The sequence below is a fragment of the Sphaeroforma arctica genome (assembly GCF_001186125.1).
Source record: "Sphaeroforma arctica JP610 unplaced genomic scaffold supercont1.265, whole genome shotgun sequence".
Lineage (NCBI taxonomy): Eukaryota > Ichthyosporea > Ichthyophonida > Sphaeroforma > Sphaeroforma arctica.
Window position 1 is genome coordinate 79406 of NW_014040293.1, and position 17500 is coordinate 96905.

A 17500-nucleotide genomic window follows, 5' to 3' on the forward strand; every position below is an offset into this window, starting at 1 on the left:
ATAATAATATATATATATAATATATATATATATATATATATATATATATATATATATATATATATATATACTATATATATATATATATATATATATATATATATATATATAGTTATATTTATATTTAAATTTTTGCTATGTGTAGAAACGTTTTTACTTTATGAATTCCCACTGACCGAGCTTCTCAAATCAAGTTTTGATGTTTCATAGCTAGTGTCTGTCGAATTTGAAATGGCGTTTTTCACCAATAGATGCACGTAATTGCGTAGCAAATCTAGAATTTTCTTGTTTGACATTTACTGTTTGAGCGCCACCGGATTAAATTTTCCCGGGGTGTGCATATGTCTGCTATATTCAGAATTTTGATCTCACACTGGATGTTGAGTGGCGTTGAATGATAATAACTATCACGGTACATGTTCGTGTATGATTCAGATATGTACATTGGGTGTGTCGCTGTATGGTTGCGCATACCATGATAAATGTATGTCTGTGCGGAAAATTTTGCAAGAAGCAGAAAGCGGTCATGATGCGCGCCAATGGAATAGTGCAATCTCTCATTGTCTTTATCCATATACTTGAGAATCCTGCTTTTCACGTTCCCATACGTGCGTATGTAGATACCTGCTACATCAGCGTTGCACTTTATGTACACATTATGATCAGAGTAGGAGAAAGTTTCAGTGAACGTTCGTGTGTTATAAAATTCATACTTACCTCTAAGCTTTGTTCGTTCTTACGGAATTCTTACCACTTGGTGGTGCAGCAAGGATCAAACTCAATAATTGGTCTCTCATACAGTCAATCACATGGCTTACTCCCAAAAAAAAAAGCGAAAATCTATTCTAATTGTCTGCAATCGCATCACAGCCGAGAATCTACTTCTGGATGCGAACTTCAACATCAAGATTGCGGATTTTGGATTCAGCAACTGTTTTCGACCGGAGACTCACCTGAGCACATGGTGCGGGAGCCCGCCGTATGCGGCACCGGAACTATTCGAAGGGAGAGAATATTCTGGTCCGGGTGTAGATATCTGGTCTCTAGGCGTGGTTCTGTATGTACTGGTGTGTGGGGCACTGCCGTTTGACGGAGCATCGCTTCAGGAGCTCCGGATGCGCATATTGGATGGGGTATTCAAGATACCGTTCTACCTTTCCTCCGGTGAGTCATTTTCGCTACTAAACTCTTGATTTATTTAAAATTGTCGCGTAGGTATGGCTCAGTGACCCACATGTCCTAGGTCGGTAACGATGTTTCACGGGGAATCACAATTTGGGGATCGAAACCTGGGTACATATTTATTCCATAATTTGCTTGTATTTGTCAGAGTGCGAATTGCTGATCAAGAAAATGCTGGTTCGAGACCCGAAAAAGCGCATCAGTCTCAAAGGCATTCTGGCGCACGATTGGATGAATAGCGGCAATGCGATCGAATCTGTGATGCAGAAGGAGGTCTCATATACTCCATCGGCGAATGGTGTACCGGGCCAATACGTCGAGGCGGTGCTAAGTCAGATGGAAGAGCTCGGCATGTCGCGTCAAGATACTATACACTCGCTTGAGGTACAACCAATCTAGTTTTGTTTTGCTTCAGGAGTTTTAGTCGCATTTGTTGGTTGTTTGTGTCGGTTCTCGCTGATTTAAACGACAGACATTGTTCCTATGTCCCTATCCCATGTATTTGACCTCGGCTGTCTTAATTTTGTGCTGCCAACGATTGCAGGTCGATGCGTACGACAACTATTCCGCGACGTACTTTCTCATGGTTGAGCGACACAGGAGAAAACTAGCACAGTTGAAAGTGGAACGGGAGCGCTTGGCCAAACAGAAGGAAGAGAGTCAAACCAACACGAGCCAAAAGTGGGCCACGCACTACACGTCTAGCACGCACAAACCATTCCAGTCAGCATCTGAAGCTATTCTGGAGACCAACAGCCTGAGCAGTGTGAGCCAGAAACCACCATCACCATCCGACATGGACACCTTGCCCCAACGGCAACCATCTGATGTGAAGAACGAATTCAACCACATCCAACCGCCTCAGTATCAAATGCAAACGGATACGGAAACGCAGCATGAAATAAAGCCAACGCTACCAACTAATCGAATACTCAAGCATCGACATTCGGTTTCTGCGGTGCGGACGTCACCGCCCGAACTCGACGAATTAGAAATGCACTCTGCCACGGAAGAGATGTCAGCGACAGAGAGCGATATTGAAGAGGAAACGGGTCGGTTTGATGGGATATCTGATATCAGCGGCAGTATGTATTATTTCAAGTGCGATGACTTTTGAAAACTTATTCAGGTGCACGCAATGGCGATTTAATAGAATTCAGTGTTGTCGTAGAACTAATACCATATATCCACATAGCAAGCTGAGCTGTCGTGCTCTGCGATACGATCACTTCTGCTCATATTCCCAGGGCGTGCGAGGGAACGTTATGAAGAGGTCTACCTACCTGAAATTCGATGATGAGCACCTGACGTGTTTGTTTAACTTCCTACCATTACAGGCAGCGATGAATCTGTCGCTGATACCGCAATGTGCACGGACCAAACTGTCAAGCGAATGTATTCTTTGCCGGTTGCATTCACTTCACAAGGGGGCTCGCACTCAGGTATACTCATGTCACTATATATGTCAATCAACAAAAGCTGATATCGGAACATCCGGAAGCCTTTATATCACTTGTATGTTATACTGCTATGTGCAAATTATCGTCTGTCAGCCGAAGAAGAGAGATGTGGTCTAACTACCGGGTCAGTTCTTGATCTGTTCCTAGTGTCAAAAACGCTGTTTCATATCTCATTTACACATTCAGAGATTTTCTTGTTCGATTTTCTGCCTAATCAAGTCTACCTGGTACTGACATTCAATTTTCAACTCACAATCTGCTGTCTAAGGTCAAACGAATACGAATGCCAGCCCTTATCAGCCTCTTGGGTTTTTGAGTACCGGCAATCAGGGCCAAATATTAGGTAAGGTTAATCCGATGATACCCACACCAAACAGCCCGAACAGTACGAGACCATGGGGCCCCGAGGCTCCACGCAGCGACAGTACAGAAGGATTGCCTTTCTACAGGTATGCTACTGTTTGGTCTTGGGTTTAGAAGACGCGTTGATATTCAATGGGCGAACTTCACTATAGCCGCACTAACATGCCCTCTAGTTTGTAGATTTCACTTCAATGTGAAGTTTGGGTGAAGCCTGTAGATTCAAACCGAGAAAATTATCAGGCGTAGCGAAAGAGTACTTAGCCAACAATCAGTCAGAAGTTTGGGCGAATCACTTGCTAAGACACTGGAAATGACAATCAAGTGTGAGTGTTCGTTTTCAAATTATTGTCTATGGTCTTCAACACATGGTTGTCTCGAGATGGACTGGATGTTATCAAGAGCTTGTGGTAGCTAATGTGTAAGTGCCTCTTATTCAAATCGTATTCACCAACAGGAAAAAGTCGACTCCGGTCTCCAGTAGCACGGGTCTGGACCACATACAAGAGCACTATCAGGAAACTAGCGAGAACAACTGCTTTACGGTTCCCGTACGAAATAGATGTTCATCTGCGGAGCCGGTGCTTCCGTACGACCACACAGGTGTACATCCCAACCCAAAACTGCAACACAATAACAACCATCCTAGGATGCAGCCTCGAGGCGAACAGAAGTATGTGCATAAGAATAGTAGTCCTATGGGCCAGCATCGAATGCCTAAGTTGACGGTGATGCAAACCAGACCACGCACGCCTTCCAAGCTTGCTTTAACCAGCCCAACAACCACATACGGGTACAAAACGCAGCAAAGTCGACAATTCCAGCAGTACACGCAACAACAGGGATATGGAGCGGTGAGCGAGAGCGGTGTAGATCAACCAGCAGAGCTCATGCTTCCATCTTCCACCGATAGTCTGAACACGCAAGTTGAGGCGTGTACCGTCTCGCAGGAACGGTCCAACCAAATACCCATCAACAGCCGTACTGACAGTACACAACAGCACGTGTCACAGGTGTCATACACGACCGCTCCGAACAGTTTGCCGTCCAACACAATGTCCGCGTCGTCGTTCGGCGCCTCGGTCGCTTATCCCAGAGCCCAGGTACAGAGTGTGCTGAGGCAGCAGAACCGGCAACCACAGCAACACGGCCCCTATGCTCAACACCCCAGTCACCCACCGCGGCCCCACAGCGTGAATTCGGAGACGCGACCAGGGTCTGCGAACAATTGGGTGTCGAATCCTGTGGGCAGGCAAGAGAGCTGGCTAAACGGGTCCGGGCCTGCGTACTATGGTGGTCATGACAACGGCGAGATATTCGAGGGCCAGCACTCACCACCGGAACAGAAGACCTCATTCGGGAGGCGACATACTGTTCAGAATGAAAGCGATGCGAAGGGCGAGAAGCTGATGCTGCTGAAGAGCCATGTATGTGATGGGGCTTTGATGTCTATGGCGTGTTATGGAGCGATGTTTTTGATACCTGACTTGCTATGAAGTATTAGTGTTGTTTGTTTGTATATTAGTTGTTCTCACTGGGTTCCAGTCTGGAGGCTTTGTGTTGTGCGGAGCATGCTGGAATTCGAGTGCGAACACGTGGTATCGGCACTCGACAGAGCATCATTTTTCTATAGATCGAGCACTCGAGTGTTTGTTCTAAGCATATGCCCAGTTCTATGGAGGAAAATCGTTTATTTCATACTCACGGTACGTTCATTCTACTTGGCATCATATTTTGATTTGCAGGGGGCACAAGAGGATGGCGCGGATAAATACATGACAGAGCCCCGAATAATGCGCTTGGCCGTGTCGTGTGATATGACTTCGTGCAAGCCGGTCAAGATGATTGCGAGGTATAGCACATTTATCTGAGTTGTGCTGCGGTCGATTTTTTGACACCTGTGTACATCTTTCGTACACTTTGAGTCGTTCGAGCAGCTTCGATACGGTTTGGGTTGTTCACAGATTCAATTTTTCAGTGCTTGCCAGGTATAACTTGCGCTGCAGCAATTAGTTGAATCGCATATCATATCGATCCTGACAAAATTGGGCGCGAGTACAGTAGAGTGTCTTGCACCGTGATGAGTTTATCATCAGCAACCCCGATCTGTAGATTAACAAAACTGACAATTTCGCTTCTCCTTCTCCTTTTGCGTTTTTCTTTGCGCGTTGATATACAGAGAGATTCGGAGGGTACTAACCGAAAAGCGGTGCACATTCGATCAAAACAATTACATGTTCGAGGTTACATACCAAACCGTGCAGTTCGAAGCGGAAGTATGCCAATTGGCCGGGCTCTCAGTGAACGGGGTACGGCTTAAGCGTATCTCAGGAAGCACATGGGACTATAAAGAAGTCTGCGAGGAGCTTGTTGCCTGTTTAAGAATATAATACTTTTCACAGCCAGCAATATATCAGGGAGCCGACTGTACCAAAATAACTTCTGGAATAAAAATGCAATATACATTATATACCAGTCCGAGTCTCTTATGTATGTGTTGTTGATGGAGCAGCTGTGGACACATTGATTTTCTGCACACACTATGCGACAACTTGATTGGATTCTTATCGCTGGGGTATACAAGTTCAAAGCACCACAGCAAGGAAGTGGTTCCTGCTACACAATCCGTTAGTTCCAAAGACGCAACAAGTGCAACAAATTTAGTCCTAGAAAAGCAATGAGGGCGGCGATACGATGTGGCAGATTTTGTCCTGTCCTTTTATTTTCTTGTTTGTTTTCAATCACACAGGCTCTGTAGGTCGTCCACCCGGCAAAACTCATTTCACTCATCTCGAAGGCATGCTCACCATTCGAACATTCTGAAGACAGCAGCAAACCGTCGCAGTAATAGATTGAAGCTATGTTGAGATAATAGGGTGCGCATGTTTTGGCGCTGCAAAAATTCGGCATCTTGCACTCTGGGTGGCAACTCGCGTGACGGCGATGGCACTCTCCTGCGATATTGCCACACCCATGTGTAGCCGCATGGTCACACTAAGGCTATACCCTTCAATTCAATCCCTGCATTGTTTCATTTCTTGAGATTTAATTCCTGCAGCGTTTCATTTGTTGGGGCGTATTGGACAGGACGTATGTCGTCAACAAACGGCGAATGATGACAGTGCTTCTCCATTCTCCCAAGACCTAGAAGCTATAACTTTCGGTCGGAGACAATCTGATCGTCAATTGACTGTCACGACCTAGACTACAGTTCGTGCGTAGAAGTCAGATAAATTCATATGGCAGACTCCAAATAAAGATATGAAAGATGTTTATTTGCAGTACCTGTCAGTCGAAGGTTTCAAAACAATTCTACGATACGGAGCGCAAAGTTTACTATCTCGGTAGAGATATATAAGGAGTATCCAAGCAACAATACACCACAGCCAACGACATTTTTTTACTTGCAAACTTGGGCCAAGGCTACGGCACACAAGCACAATACCAATTACAGCCTTTAATGAGAGGGGAACATGAGCAGAATGCGCAGCGCCCGGAGAGATTGAACCATCACACAGTCGTATCGATCCGGCACTGACTCCGAAAGTTACTGGACTACGGGAAATAGTTGTTACTAGGCGCGCTCGGTTGTTTGGACCTGAAGCGAGCTATATCTATATCTATCAAGTGTTGCCCACTTCCCAACCACGGCAAGATATCACTATGTAGCTATATCTACTTTTCGAGTATCAAAACTATCACGAAAAGATGAAAGGGATGTATTTGTGGTAGAAGAACGGCATACATCTCGTCCCGACAATTAGTCATTCTCGCGTTTATTGACATACTAAACGTTGCTCCCTTTTATTCTGCGGTATTCCGCCGGAACATAGAGAATTTAGAAATCATACGTTTTTGATTTAAGATCTTGGTGGATGATATTTTTAACACCGAGACATGAGATTTCTCATATACACAGGCAGAGTTCACATGCCTGCATTCAGCGTTGTAACCATCTGCTAAGTGATATGAAATTAGCTCAACAGCAAATACAGCTGTTATCGATCTATCCAAAACTAATTGCCCATGCTCTAGCACCTACAATTGAATATCAGCAATACTTTGGAGATATTAAAATATGGCCGTGCGAGATGAAACGGATCTACAATGCACCGGTTGATATACCTGCATTTATTTGATATCTGGTCAGAGACATGCATGTAAGCCAAGATGTGCTGTAAGCCACATCCACACTCCACGCCCACATCAACCCCATCCATCTTGTTATCTAGTAGTGTCCATTTCCGTCGAACCCGGACCAGTACTAACCCCCGGCATCGCCGGCGAGGGCGAGTTCCCCACACTCGTACTTGGAGGAGGATTACTTGTCTGTGAGGCCGGTCTACTGGCCACCCCACTTATATTCGCACTGGGACGTTCGGTTGTGTTCGCTGGTGTTGTGCTTGTTGGAGAGGAGGCGGCGGCGGGTTGTAGCTGGTTCAGACGTTTCTGTGTGTTGATCAATTCTTCTCGCAGCGCGGCACAGTCGGCCTGGAGGGTGTCTCGCTCGATCTCAAGTTCTTGATGTTTGATCTTGTCGCGTAAGAGTTCCTTGCGCTGGGCTTCCAACTGCCGATGTGTGTTATTGACATGGAGTGTCTCAGTACGATACGAAGAGAATAAACTTATACATGCATACATGTAAACCTAGACACACATATAGATGGATACATAGATAGACACACACATAATTACGTGCGAACGTACATACACATACACATACATACATACCTACATACCTACATACAAACATATATACCTACCTACCTACATACATAAATACATACATAAATACATAAATAAATACATACACACACACACACGCGAGCGGCAACATAATCAATGCAATTCCAGTCAACATATGGTCTAATTCGAGGCGAGTGGACGACGTCTGTCGTCTGTCGCACGCGTGTAAACTAAGTCAGCTGGAAGTCACTAGCGAGGCCGCTCGATTGGAGCCCAGCGATACACTAACACAAACAACATCGATACGATACTATTGGCCACACAGACTTATTTCGCGAGTCAACCGAGTTTTCACAAAACATCAATGAAACACACACACACCTTATGATATTCATTCTCCATCAGCGATTCCAGCTTCTCGAACTGGTTCATCTTGATCTCTAGTTTCTTGAGCTGGCACTCGATAATCTCGGCCATGAGGCCACGCACCTCAGCCTCTTCCCTCTCCGCCAAAGCCTGCATAACAACATTTAGATAAGATGAATTCGATATTTCAAAACATTGAGATACGATGAGATGGGATTGGCATGCGCGATAGATCAAAAACGCATCTAACACGACCATAAAGCCAAGGCATCGGGCTGTTGCTGATTGCTATTTGGTAGCCGCGGGGGAATTCGGCTTCGAATAGGCTACATACGTGAGCTTTGACAGCTGCCATGGACATTGCAGCTGTGGCCGCTAGCTTCAACTTGTCTGTTGCTGCAGCGCTCATGGTTGGCTGTGTGGTCTGGCCCTTCTCGTTGTTCTCTGTGAGATTGTGGTGATCAGATAGGGGTGTGTGAGTATTGAGACTGATAGCATTTGACAGACACACGCATACAGACCGAAACGAAAACGGAAACGGAAACGAAAACGGAAACGAAAATGGAAACGAGTTTCCGTCCCACTGGATAAACGCGGTCATCATCATCATCTTTGTAATTCAAAGTGTGCTTCGTATTCGTTGCAGATCGTTCTCAGCCATTGGCCTTTCATGGAGGGCAGGTGTAAAACCGATGCCAATGCATCTTGACACCCATCCACATACTCACTGACAAGACACACGCGCAAGGCGTCGGTCAGACCATGGAAACTAGTATCGGACAAGAAAAGCCTTTGACTTTGACTCCACATAAACACCTGGCTTACATCACCACCGACGAACAGCACCTGAAGTGTCAGAAGTGTCAGAAGTGTCACACACACACACCTTTGTCATTCTCATCGTTGGCCCACTCCTCTGTGCCCAGGGACTTGTACTCGGCCAGCGCCGCCTCCGCAGCAGCAGCCGCCACAGCTGGGTCGATCACTGAGGCAAGGAACGCCACAGTGTTCATGATGGGATTCTCGGTCTGACTGAAAGGGATTGGGTTGCACGCTAACGCACCTGGTGCATATGAATGGCAACAAACACCGGTCGGAGGTTAGGAGAAGCAGCGGATAGGTTGGCTAACACACCCCACAAAAGCTACCTGCACTTCATTCCTTCGGCTGGCGAAACAGGAAAGGTCGTGAATGGTGCCCACCAGATTTACTATCCACTTTAAACAATTCGTAGCACATAGCGTGACGTGCCTTTGCTACACTAACGCGTCATTCCTTAGACTATTTTAAGGAGTTCAACAGCTGAATGTTCGTGCAGACTACTGTATGTACCATCAAAACTCAACGCGCTCGCATATAAATAAGAGTCTAATTTCGCTTGGCATATAGACTACACAAATTGCGTAAGTGGGCAATGCCTTGGTACCTTAACGCACAAGTAGTATATACTATTGCTGTATGGGTATACGGTAAGGAAGCGACTAAAAATGATCACTGGTACTTCACAGGTGCGGTAGTTGTGTTACGAGAACCTCATAAATAATGGGGGGGGGGGGGGGTTAGGGTTTCAACGGATATTCCGATAAGTATTGTCACGACAGTGACATTTGGTTGGCGAATGTTAAATGGTTACAAAGTCGTATGTGATCATATTAAACATATCATTCGGTTCGGAGTAGCACGCTGGAGAAGGCCGCTCTCACATGACAGACGTTTCCATATACGGGCATAGTCAGTCAACTGAGTGTATCTCGAAATGTGATACATACAAATACATAGTACGGCCGACCAACGACTCCCATCAGCATTGCAACGTAAACACCCATGCGTAATGTGACACGACGGCAGAGGTAGTGCACATTACATACCGGCACCAACGATCTCTGGCTCCAAATAGGGGTCCTGGATTGGAAGACGCAAGAAGTGCAGCACACACTCCGCTTGGTCATGTGTGCCCACATGATCGGAAATCTGAGATATAACAGGCACAAGGTTAGTGCCCCGCATTCAGAACTGAAGTACAGTACATAGCTACTACGGCTACATGGGCAGCCGCATGCTACGGTTTTGTGTGGCAGATAACACAAGCGCAGGCTGGAACCGACGCACGCACTTCACACTACTTATGAAAGATCATCTGCACTAAAATTGGAACGAACAAGCGACAGTTCCCAGCCAAATTGGTTGATATACTTCGACGGATGCGCTTTAACAGAGGTATTTGCGTTGCATCGGCCGTCCGTGTGTACAGGGCCATTGCTTCATTGCGATACAGAAGACAAAGTGGGACACTGTAGGAGAGTTTCGCTGACACTGCAACCGCCTCAAATTGGTAGGGTCACCCGATGAATTGAAGACTAAGTGGGTCACTGTAAAGTTTCGCTGATACTGCAACTACCTTAAAATTGGTAGGGTCACCCGATGAATTGAAGACTAAGTGGGTTACTGTAAATAAGTTTCACTGACACTTGCAACCACCTTCCTTAAAGTTTGGCAGGGCCACCCAATTGTTTCCAAATCAATACAGAGCAGCCGGGCACCCCAATATATACTCTACAACCACACACTCCCGTTTCTCGTATGCAGTACAGTACACTATTTGTTGCAGGCATAAGCCCATTCAGGTACACACACAGCCGGGCGCTCACCTCCACCCAGTCATCCTTGAACATCTCAATGCCCTCCAGCAGTCGCAGCGTCTCCTGGTCTGTCCACGGCACCACATTGTCGTCCTTGATGTTCTGCTTGGTAAAGTCATTGGACCCAAACTCCTCGGGGTATTGGCCCTGGCTGAAGCACTCGTGGCACAGCACCAGTTCAGGCGTAGCCTTGTTGCACCGGAATACGGCGCTGGTGCATGGCGCTCCACAGGTGCCGCACGGGCCCTTCGCCGCATCGGCGTACTGGTCTTTGCGCGTGTCCAGTAGCCGGTCCTTCTTCTGTGGGGGGCGGAAAGGCCAGGCCATGTGTGCGTGGGAGTGGGAGTGGGAGTGAGAGGGAAAGTGGGACGGGGAGTGATCAGAAACGGGTCAGTGGATGCCAATGAGTAAGGTGAATGATTGTCCTCGGTCTCTGTTTTGCAGTGGATGGCGCGTGTATGGGATGTCGGTATGACAAAATAACCAAAACATTAAAACACATCACAGACTACAGTGCAGAACTACAGTACACAAATATACTTCAGAGCCGCGTCACGCCACACACCAACAGAGCATCGGCCGAGTCCAATTGGATGAGCGATTCGATGGTCTTCTGCTCAGAGACTGTGGTGGTGCGAATATGCTGCACGCCCTGAGGTGTTTCGGCGGCCACGCGGAAGTGTGAAGTGCTGGGAGGGCCCAGGGGACCTGAGCGCAGGTCAAAATCCGCCTGGTAGTTGATCAGACCCCATTGCTCCAGGAATGCATGGACGCGCAGAATGGCACACACATCGCCCGTCATGTTGCGTCGGCAGGCTGTGGCGGTGAGGTACTCTTTGGGCCGGAGACGGTAGGTGTCGACCATGAAGTTTCGGTATGCCATGTAGCTGGGCGGTGGAGAGGAATGGAGCGTGCTATTAACAGAAGTTCTATTCATAGAGGAAACGGTCTATTAATAGAAATTTTAACAAGAGAAATGTATGTGTGTGCGTTGAAGATGACAGGTGAATCAACTAGATGGGAAAATAGTTATAAAATAGAAAGGAATGTATGTGCGTGGGGGTGAAGCAATGAGAAAGGACACATTTTATGAATAGAGACAAATGTCTAGAATAAGGTGAATGGCAAAGGGAGAAGTGACGATGGGTAGGTGCGGTAGTTGGGGGACCGATGTTGGATGCGCAGCCTCTTGCGTTGGGTCAAACCTCTCGGTGAAAAAAAAAAGGTCATTTAATTGGTACAGTCCAATCGACGTCTCAGAACCATAGCAACGCAATGGCAACCACATAAACACATTACAAACATAACAGACGATCGAGTCATGTGGCACGCGCAGGGGATCAGAGAGCAGCCATCCAGCTCAACATTATAACGGTGAACAATGGAACAGACCAAAAGAGTGCGAGCACCCGCTGACCAAACACGCGGCCAGGGATAGAGTATCAGTATTAGCAATAGCACACAGCACAGAGCGATGCTTGCCCGGCCCGCGTGTACTTACATCTCAGGGGTTTTCGATCTGGAGTTGCCGGTGAAGAACTCGGGTAGAGCCCTCTTCTCAATGGAGTGGATGGCATTATAATCAAACCATGCGGAGTGACTGGGAACTACTACCATGTCCGTCTGCTCGGCATAGTACTTATCTGGGCCCTGTTCCTCGATCTCCGGTTCCGTGACGGTAGCCTCTCTTTCCTCGGGCTCCATCGGCGCAGTCTCCTGGCTGTCAACGTCTGTGATGTTTTTTTCTGTGTGGGGTTTGATGAGACGCGTTAATAACACACCTAGACATTCTAACCGTCACTCCAAATTGAACAGGCCTGTGCCATCTCCAATAAAACATAAAATAAAGAGTACTCCGGACACCTCCATATGTGATGTGCAGCAAGTTTCGTTCACGCTCTCTCGTTTACAAAGTGCCATCGTGACGATATGCAAAATGCTTATTCGCGACAGTATCACGGGCACGCAGAAAACCGAGCGAGCGCTAATCAGCAAAGAACACATGTGATGTGCCACGATGTCTGTGCTAAGGACACGTGCGCCACGATGTCTGTGGGTAGAGTTCGGTGGTATACCTTTGTCAGCAGCAGATTCCGCGCTAGCCCTCGTCTCAGAGCTCTTGACTGGTGCGACTGGTGTTGGTTTCGGTGCGGTGTCGACCTCCTTATCTACATCCATTGCATCGCTTTTATTTTCGGCCCCATCCGCTTTTGTAGGGGCACTTTCGGTGTCTGCCATAGTTGCGTCCACATCAATGGCACTCGCATCCGATTTGTCTGTTGCAGTTTCCTTTTCTGCAACCGCTGAGTCTGATACGCTTGAGGCTTTTATCGCCTTTACTGAGTTGGGTTCTGTCCTCGAGGTTTCCTGTGGGTAACGTTAGAACATGGGACATCTCACAGGTGAGAAACGGCTTGGAATGAAACTCCTGCCAAGAATATGTTGACTACAGAGTAATACGTAATGTGCCAGTGTCATTAGTCACGGACAAGTAAAAGATTGCACCCAAAAGCTGTGAAAGCGCCTTATCGCATATGCACTTGTACTTTGCAAACCGCGTGTATAATTTGTCCTGGGGTATGCGTGGTGCCCACAGAACAAGCGCACGCGCCCTTCTCTGAGCTCGAACACACTATGATCACACCTCCACCCCACACGCGACACTACATACCGGCACCGTCGTCTTCTTATCTTGTTCCCTCTTCTCCGATTTGGGGCTGATTTCGACCACTTCTTTACCTTCACCTGTGGCACCTGCTGGCTCGGGGGTTTCCCTCAGCTCGGCCTCCTCCGCTGCTGCTTGCTCCTGATCAGTGACTGCGTCCTTGAAGAACGGGTCCTTTCCATCGCCCGTTGCATTGGTCGCGTTGACCACGTGCGCCGCACGCACCCGCGCCAAATCAGGGTCTTTCTTTCCAGCTGCCTCTTCTGTCAGAGCAATGCAACAGAGCGTATAAGTACAACACCATGAGGATGCACGAACCAATATGTATACACTACACCAACATGTTGTGTGGGTCACTGTTCAAAGTACAGAACAGACTGTAGGCATTCACGCCTACGCAGACGATAACTACCTACACTGTACAACCAGCGGCACTGAATGAGCACACAAGAACACGTGCACATCCATATACCTGTCTCATACCAACCAAGCAACCAACCACACCGACACACCATACCCAATTTCTTATTGACATCCACCACCTCCACTTTAGGTGAGGGGGGTGCTGGCATGTCCTTGAAGTAGTCCGCGTCCTTCTCCTCAGACACAGTGCTGGAGTGACGCGATCGTTTGCTGCGCTGTGACGTGAGACGGTTTTTGCCTTTCCGTTTGCGCGAGCGTGCTTTCTCACTGACTGATGCGGGGGCGGCCTCGATTGCAATGACTTCTTCCTCCTGTATGAGATAAACCGAGTTAGATATAGATATAGGGTTTACGTCGGATAGGGTTTGCGTGATTTCTTCCTATTGTATGAGAAGAACCTGGTATGATTCAGAAAATAAGGTTTATGTGCTAGGGTTCTAGGTTTATGTGGCATAGGGTTTACGGTCGAAGTGGCCATCGGAAGTGACAGCGTTATACGTCACAGGCACTTATTTGTGAAATTGATTAAGTGTATGTGTTTCAAAGGTCCGTGTGATATGGATTACAGGACACAGCCGGTCAACTGACTGTGCATGTTCAAGTCCCATTGCACATGACCAGGACAGTAGGACCATCAGAACTAGTCGCAACTGTAAGACTGAAAGGAGGGAACAGCAACGACCGGTTCTTGTTCACTCGAGCAGGTGTACAAACAAACGCGCATACGCACGCTCACATCAAAAAGCACCGCTATACAGGCCCAAAACCTCTCATGCACAGCGTTTGGTGTACAAGCTCGCGTTCTTAAGGTGCTCAGCATGCGACTACCAATCCCCACTACCATACCACGCAGAAGAAATGGTGCGTCTCTGCCCATACACTCACTGCTTGAGCCTGTTGCACCTTAAATTCCACACATGTTGTACTGACTACAATGAAAACGTCCACTCCTGCCCGTGTGGGCCCTCCCGGGCAACCCGTGCAAACAGCCGGTGGATGAATCAGCCTTGCAAACATAAAAAATATATCTTAATGGTGCTGATAGGTGCACACACACACACACACACATACACACACACATATATACATACATATACATATATACATATACATATTACACACACACACACACACATATATATATATAAATAGATACATATATATATATATATGTCTCGCGGAGTTAGTCTAATTTACACGCTAGGATGACCCCTGTCTATAGTAGAAGGTGATGCATCAGACCTTGTGCGAGCCTAGAACACCCCACGTATGCCTCTCCATCGCCGCAGTAAGACCCACACAGAGCTCCCAACAGTACACCCGTGCACATATCACAGCGGATTCCATACAGCAACATCTACGGCTTGTCGTAAGCTGGATATTCTACATTGTCTGATATTTTATACACGTACTTGACATGCAGGTGTATCATTCACATACCAGATAGTCCTCCGGATTGACCCATTCGTGGTACTTGTTTGTATCAGTGATCATGCGCGTGCTGACTATGTACTTCTTAGCCACCGCTGGCCGGATAGGATCCTCTGTGACTTCGGCAGCTGGTACCAAGTTGTCGTAACTGTCCGGTTTGTACCACCAGTGTACCAGCACCTAATGGGATTGGTAGGCAGTATATATAAATATATAGATATATAAATATAAATATGAATATAAATAGAAATAGAAATATTTACATCAATATATAAATATATAGATATATAAATATATAGATATATAAATATAGTACTACATCGAAGTAGCGGTGCATTGTCGGAGGCTACCGCCTGCATGTCGGACCTCGAGTGGTTGTTAAGAATTCTTAAGTACAATTTACGCATTCGGCGCTAGTCGCCTGAGCTATACACCAGCAAGTGCTCACCCAAGTATGTACATCATCAAGCCGCGCTGGAGAAAACCGACCCACCACTACACAATACAAGTATCACAGACATTCGCTAATCCCATAACTTTCACCGTTTGCATACGTTATGAGTAAATAGTTCGCCTGTGCCACACACCTTATTCGCCCTCTGTTCGAGCGGTCTCATCCAATCGTCTTCGCTGTTTTCTTCCTCATCTCCAAAGCGACGCACAACAAGCGTGGCCTGCAGAGATATCGAAACGTATCATAAGCACGTACAATACACTATACAATACAATACGATTTTGTATACCACCAGTCTACGTAGTGAGGTGCTATGATTCAGCATCGGCTTTTGCCAATTATCATTATCGTGGGATGTTTGTGTAATTTGTGTAAGTAGACAAGTCTCACATCGCGGATCAGGTAGATGATAACAACATAGTAGGCGGTGATACTTCAGATTGAGTTTATAAACGTGATACTGCAGAAATCTACACTGCAGTGATTGAAGCGCGAGTCCAGGTCCTCAAGAATCCACAGCGACAGACAGAACCTCACCATAGTAAGAGTGCATATGTTTAATGTATCAGTATGTACTGTGGTAGTCTCTTAATATTAATCTATAGTAGTGTAGTATGTATGTGTGGTGCCCCGAATCTGCATTGCACATTTAGGAGCGTAAGTGAAGACTCACAAGAACCGATAACGTACAGAGCCCCATCAAAGTACTAGGGCATATGTTTAATGTATCAGTATGTACTGTGGTAGTATCTTAATATTAATATTACGCAGTGCTATATTGGTGTAGTACGTTTGTGTGGTGTCCATACGCCTTACTGCATAGAACACATCTGATATCTTCAGGCGATGACAGACAGGCGTGTACTGGCAATACACAAACACAAAGTGTGTCCACAGACGGGAACGCCATCGCAGTACTATCCCACAACGGTCTGATGGCCCCCAATCCTTCGCAGAACTTGCAAATTCGGTGGGAATTATGGGGTTTCTGTAGTGGAAGATGCTCTAAGAGTATCCCGTTTCGAGTTACTGGCATGTGATTGTCAGCACGTGTCGCGCCGCGCACTAGGTACGAGACCAGTGAAATCCACAGTGATTGTACACTGGTGATATGAAATAGTACAATAAACTGATAATTTACACTGCTATCATACTCTGGATAAACTTATAATTTACACTGCTATCATACTCTGGATAAACTTATGATTTACACTGCTATCATACACTGGTGGTATAAAATAGTACAATAAACTGATAACTTACACTACTATCATAAACTGATGGTATGAAATTGTACAATAAATTAATAATTTACACTGATATCCCGCCAGTATCATTGGAAATGAAAAACTTGTCCAGTGTCTCATCCGGTCGGACTATAAGCTGTGGATAGTCGCGCTCTATCATCATGATGTGGTACACTGTTACTGTGCACTGGTATTGTACACGAATGATATGCACTGGTACTATACACTGGTATTGGGATATCGCACATCGCTTATGGTGAAGAGCCACACTCGATACCTGCTGAATGCACACGCATGCACACTCAAACCTATATAGTACTGCGAACGAGCACACAACTGTACACTAACACAGCCTACCGCATCCTCGGAAACCGTCTCGCCCTTCCATCGCTTGACCATTTTGGTGAGGGAAGCCACTCGGTCACTCGAGATGCCTTCCGAGCTGATGTAGACCTTGGGCCATTGGAGCATGTTTTTCTGGATCAAGGCAGTCTGAAAAGAACGTTGTGTTGACTTTTAGTTGTGCTGACCGAATTGGTAGTGCCAGGCAAGAGATACATCGAAAACGAACATGACCGCTTGAGCAG

General features: G+C 46.5%; 2 protein-coding genes across 2 annotated transcripts in view; one reads left to right on the forward strand and one right to left on the reverse strand.

Moving 5' to 3' along the window:
- Positions 1 to 5461, forward strand: part of SARC_04608 (CAMK/CAMKL/QIK protein kinase) — an 8599-nt gene extending 3138 nt beyond the window's left edge. Inside the window, exons 5-12 of the mRNA XM_014301563.1 lie at positions 871 to 1164; positions 1331 to 1566; positions 1727 to 2267; positions 2520 to 2624; positions 2911 to 3091; positions 3460 to 4429; positions 4748 to 4854; positions 5182 to 5461. Coding sequence (XP_014157038.1) covers positions 871 to 1164; positions 1331 to 1566; positions 1727 to 2267; positions 2520 to 2624; positions 2911 to 3091; positions 3460 to 4429; positions 4748 to 4854; positions 5182 to 5392 — 2645 coding nt within the window. The 3' untranslated portion in view covers positions 5393 to 5461. The remainder of the gene's footprint in view (positions 1 to 870; positions 1165 to 1330; positions 1567 to 1726; positions 2268 to 2519; positions 2625 to 2910; positions 3092 to 3459; positions 4430 to 4747; positions 4855 to 5181) is intronic.
- A 1418-nt stretch (positions 5462 to 6879) lies between these two features.
- Positions 6880 to 17410, reverse strand: SARC_04609 (hypothetical protein). Its single transcript, XM_014301564.1, has 14 exons — positions 17271 to 17410; positions 15800 to 15886; positions 15222 to 15392; positions 13876 to 14092; positions 13365 to 13621; positions 12769 to 13060; positions 12195 to 12438; positions 11259 to 11580; positions 10703 to 10993; positions 9923 to 10025; positions 8941 to 9117; positions 8389 to 8498; positions 8070 to 8204; positions 6880 to 7571 (listed from the first exon to the last, which is right to left on the reverse strand). The coding sequence occupies exons 1-14, from the start codon at positions 17382 to 17384 to the stop codon at positions 7227 to 7229; spliced, it is 2865 nt and encodes a 954-aa protein (XP_014157039.1). The 5' UTR covers positions 17385 to 17410; the 3' UTR covers positions 6880 to 7226.
- Between the last annotated feature and the right edge of the window lie 90 nt (positions 17411 to 17500).

What these genes read in the sequence shown, in the direction of transcription:
- SARC_04609 (XM_014301564.1), bottom strand. Translation starts at nt 17,384, where the DNA reads ATGCTCCAATGGCCCAAGGTCTACATCAGCTCGGAAGGCATCTCGAGT. An exon ending in TCGAACAGAGGGCGAATAAG is followed by an intron (nt 15,393 to 15,799) that starts GTGTGTGGCACA and finishes CAATCCCATTAG; the next exon opens with GTGCTGGTACACTGGTGGTA. An exon ending in GGATGTCAATAAGAAATTGG is followed by an intron (nt 13,622 to 13,875) that starts GTATGGTGTGTC and finishes TTGCTCTGACAG; the next exon opens with AAGAGGCAGCTGGAAAGAAA.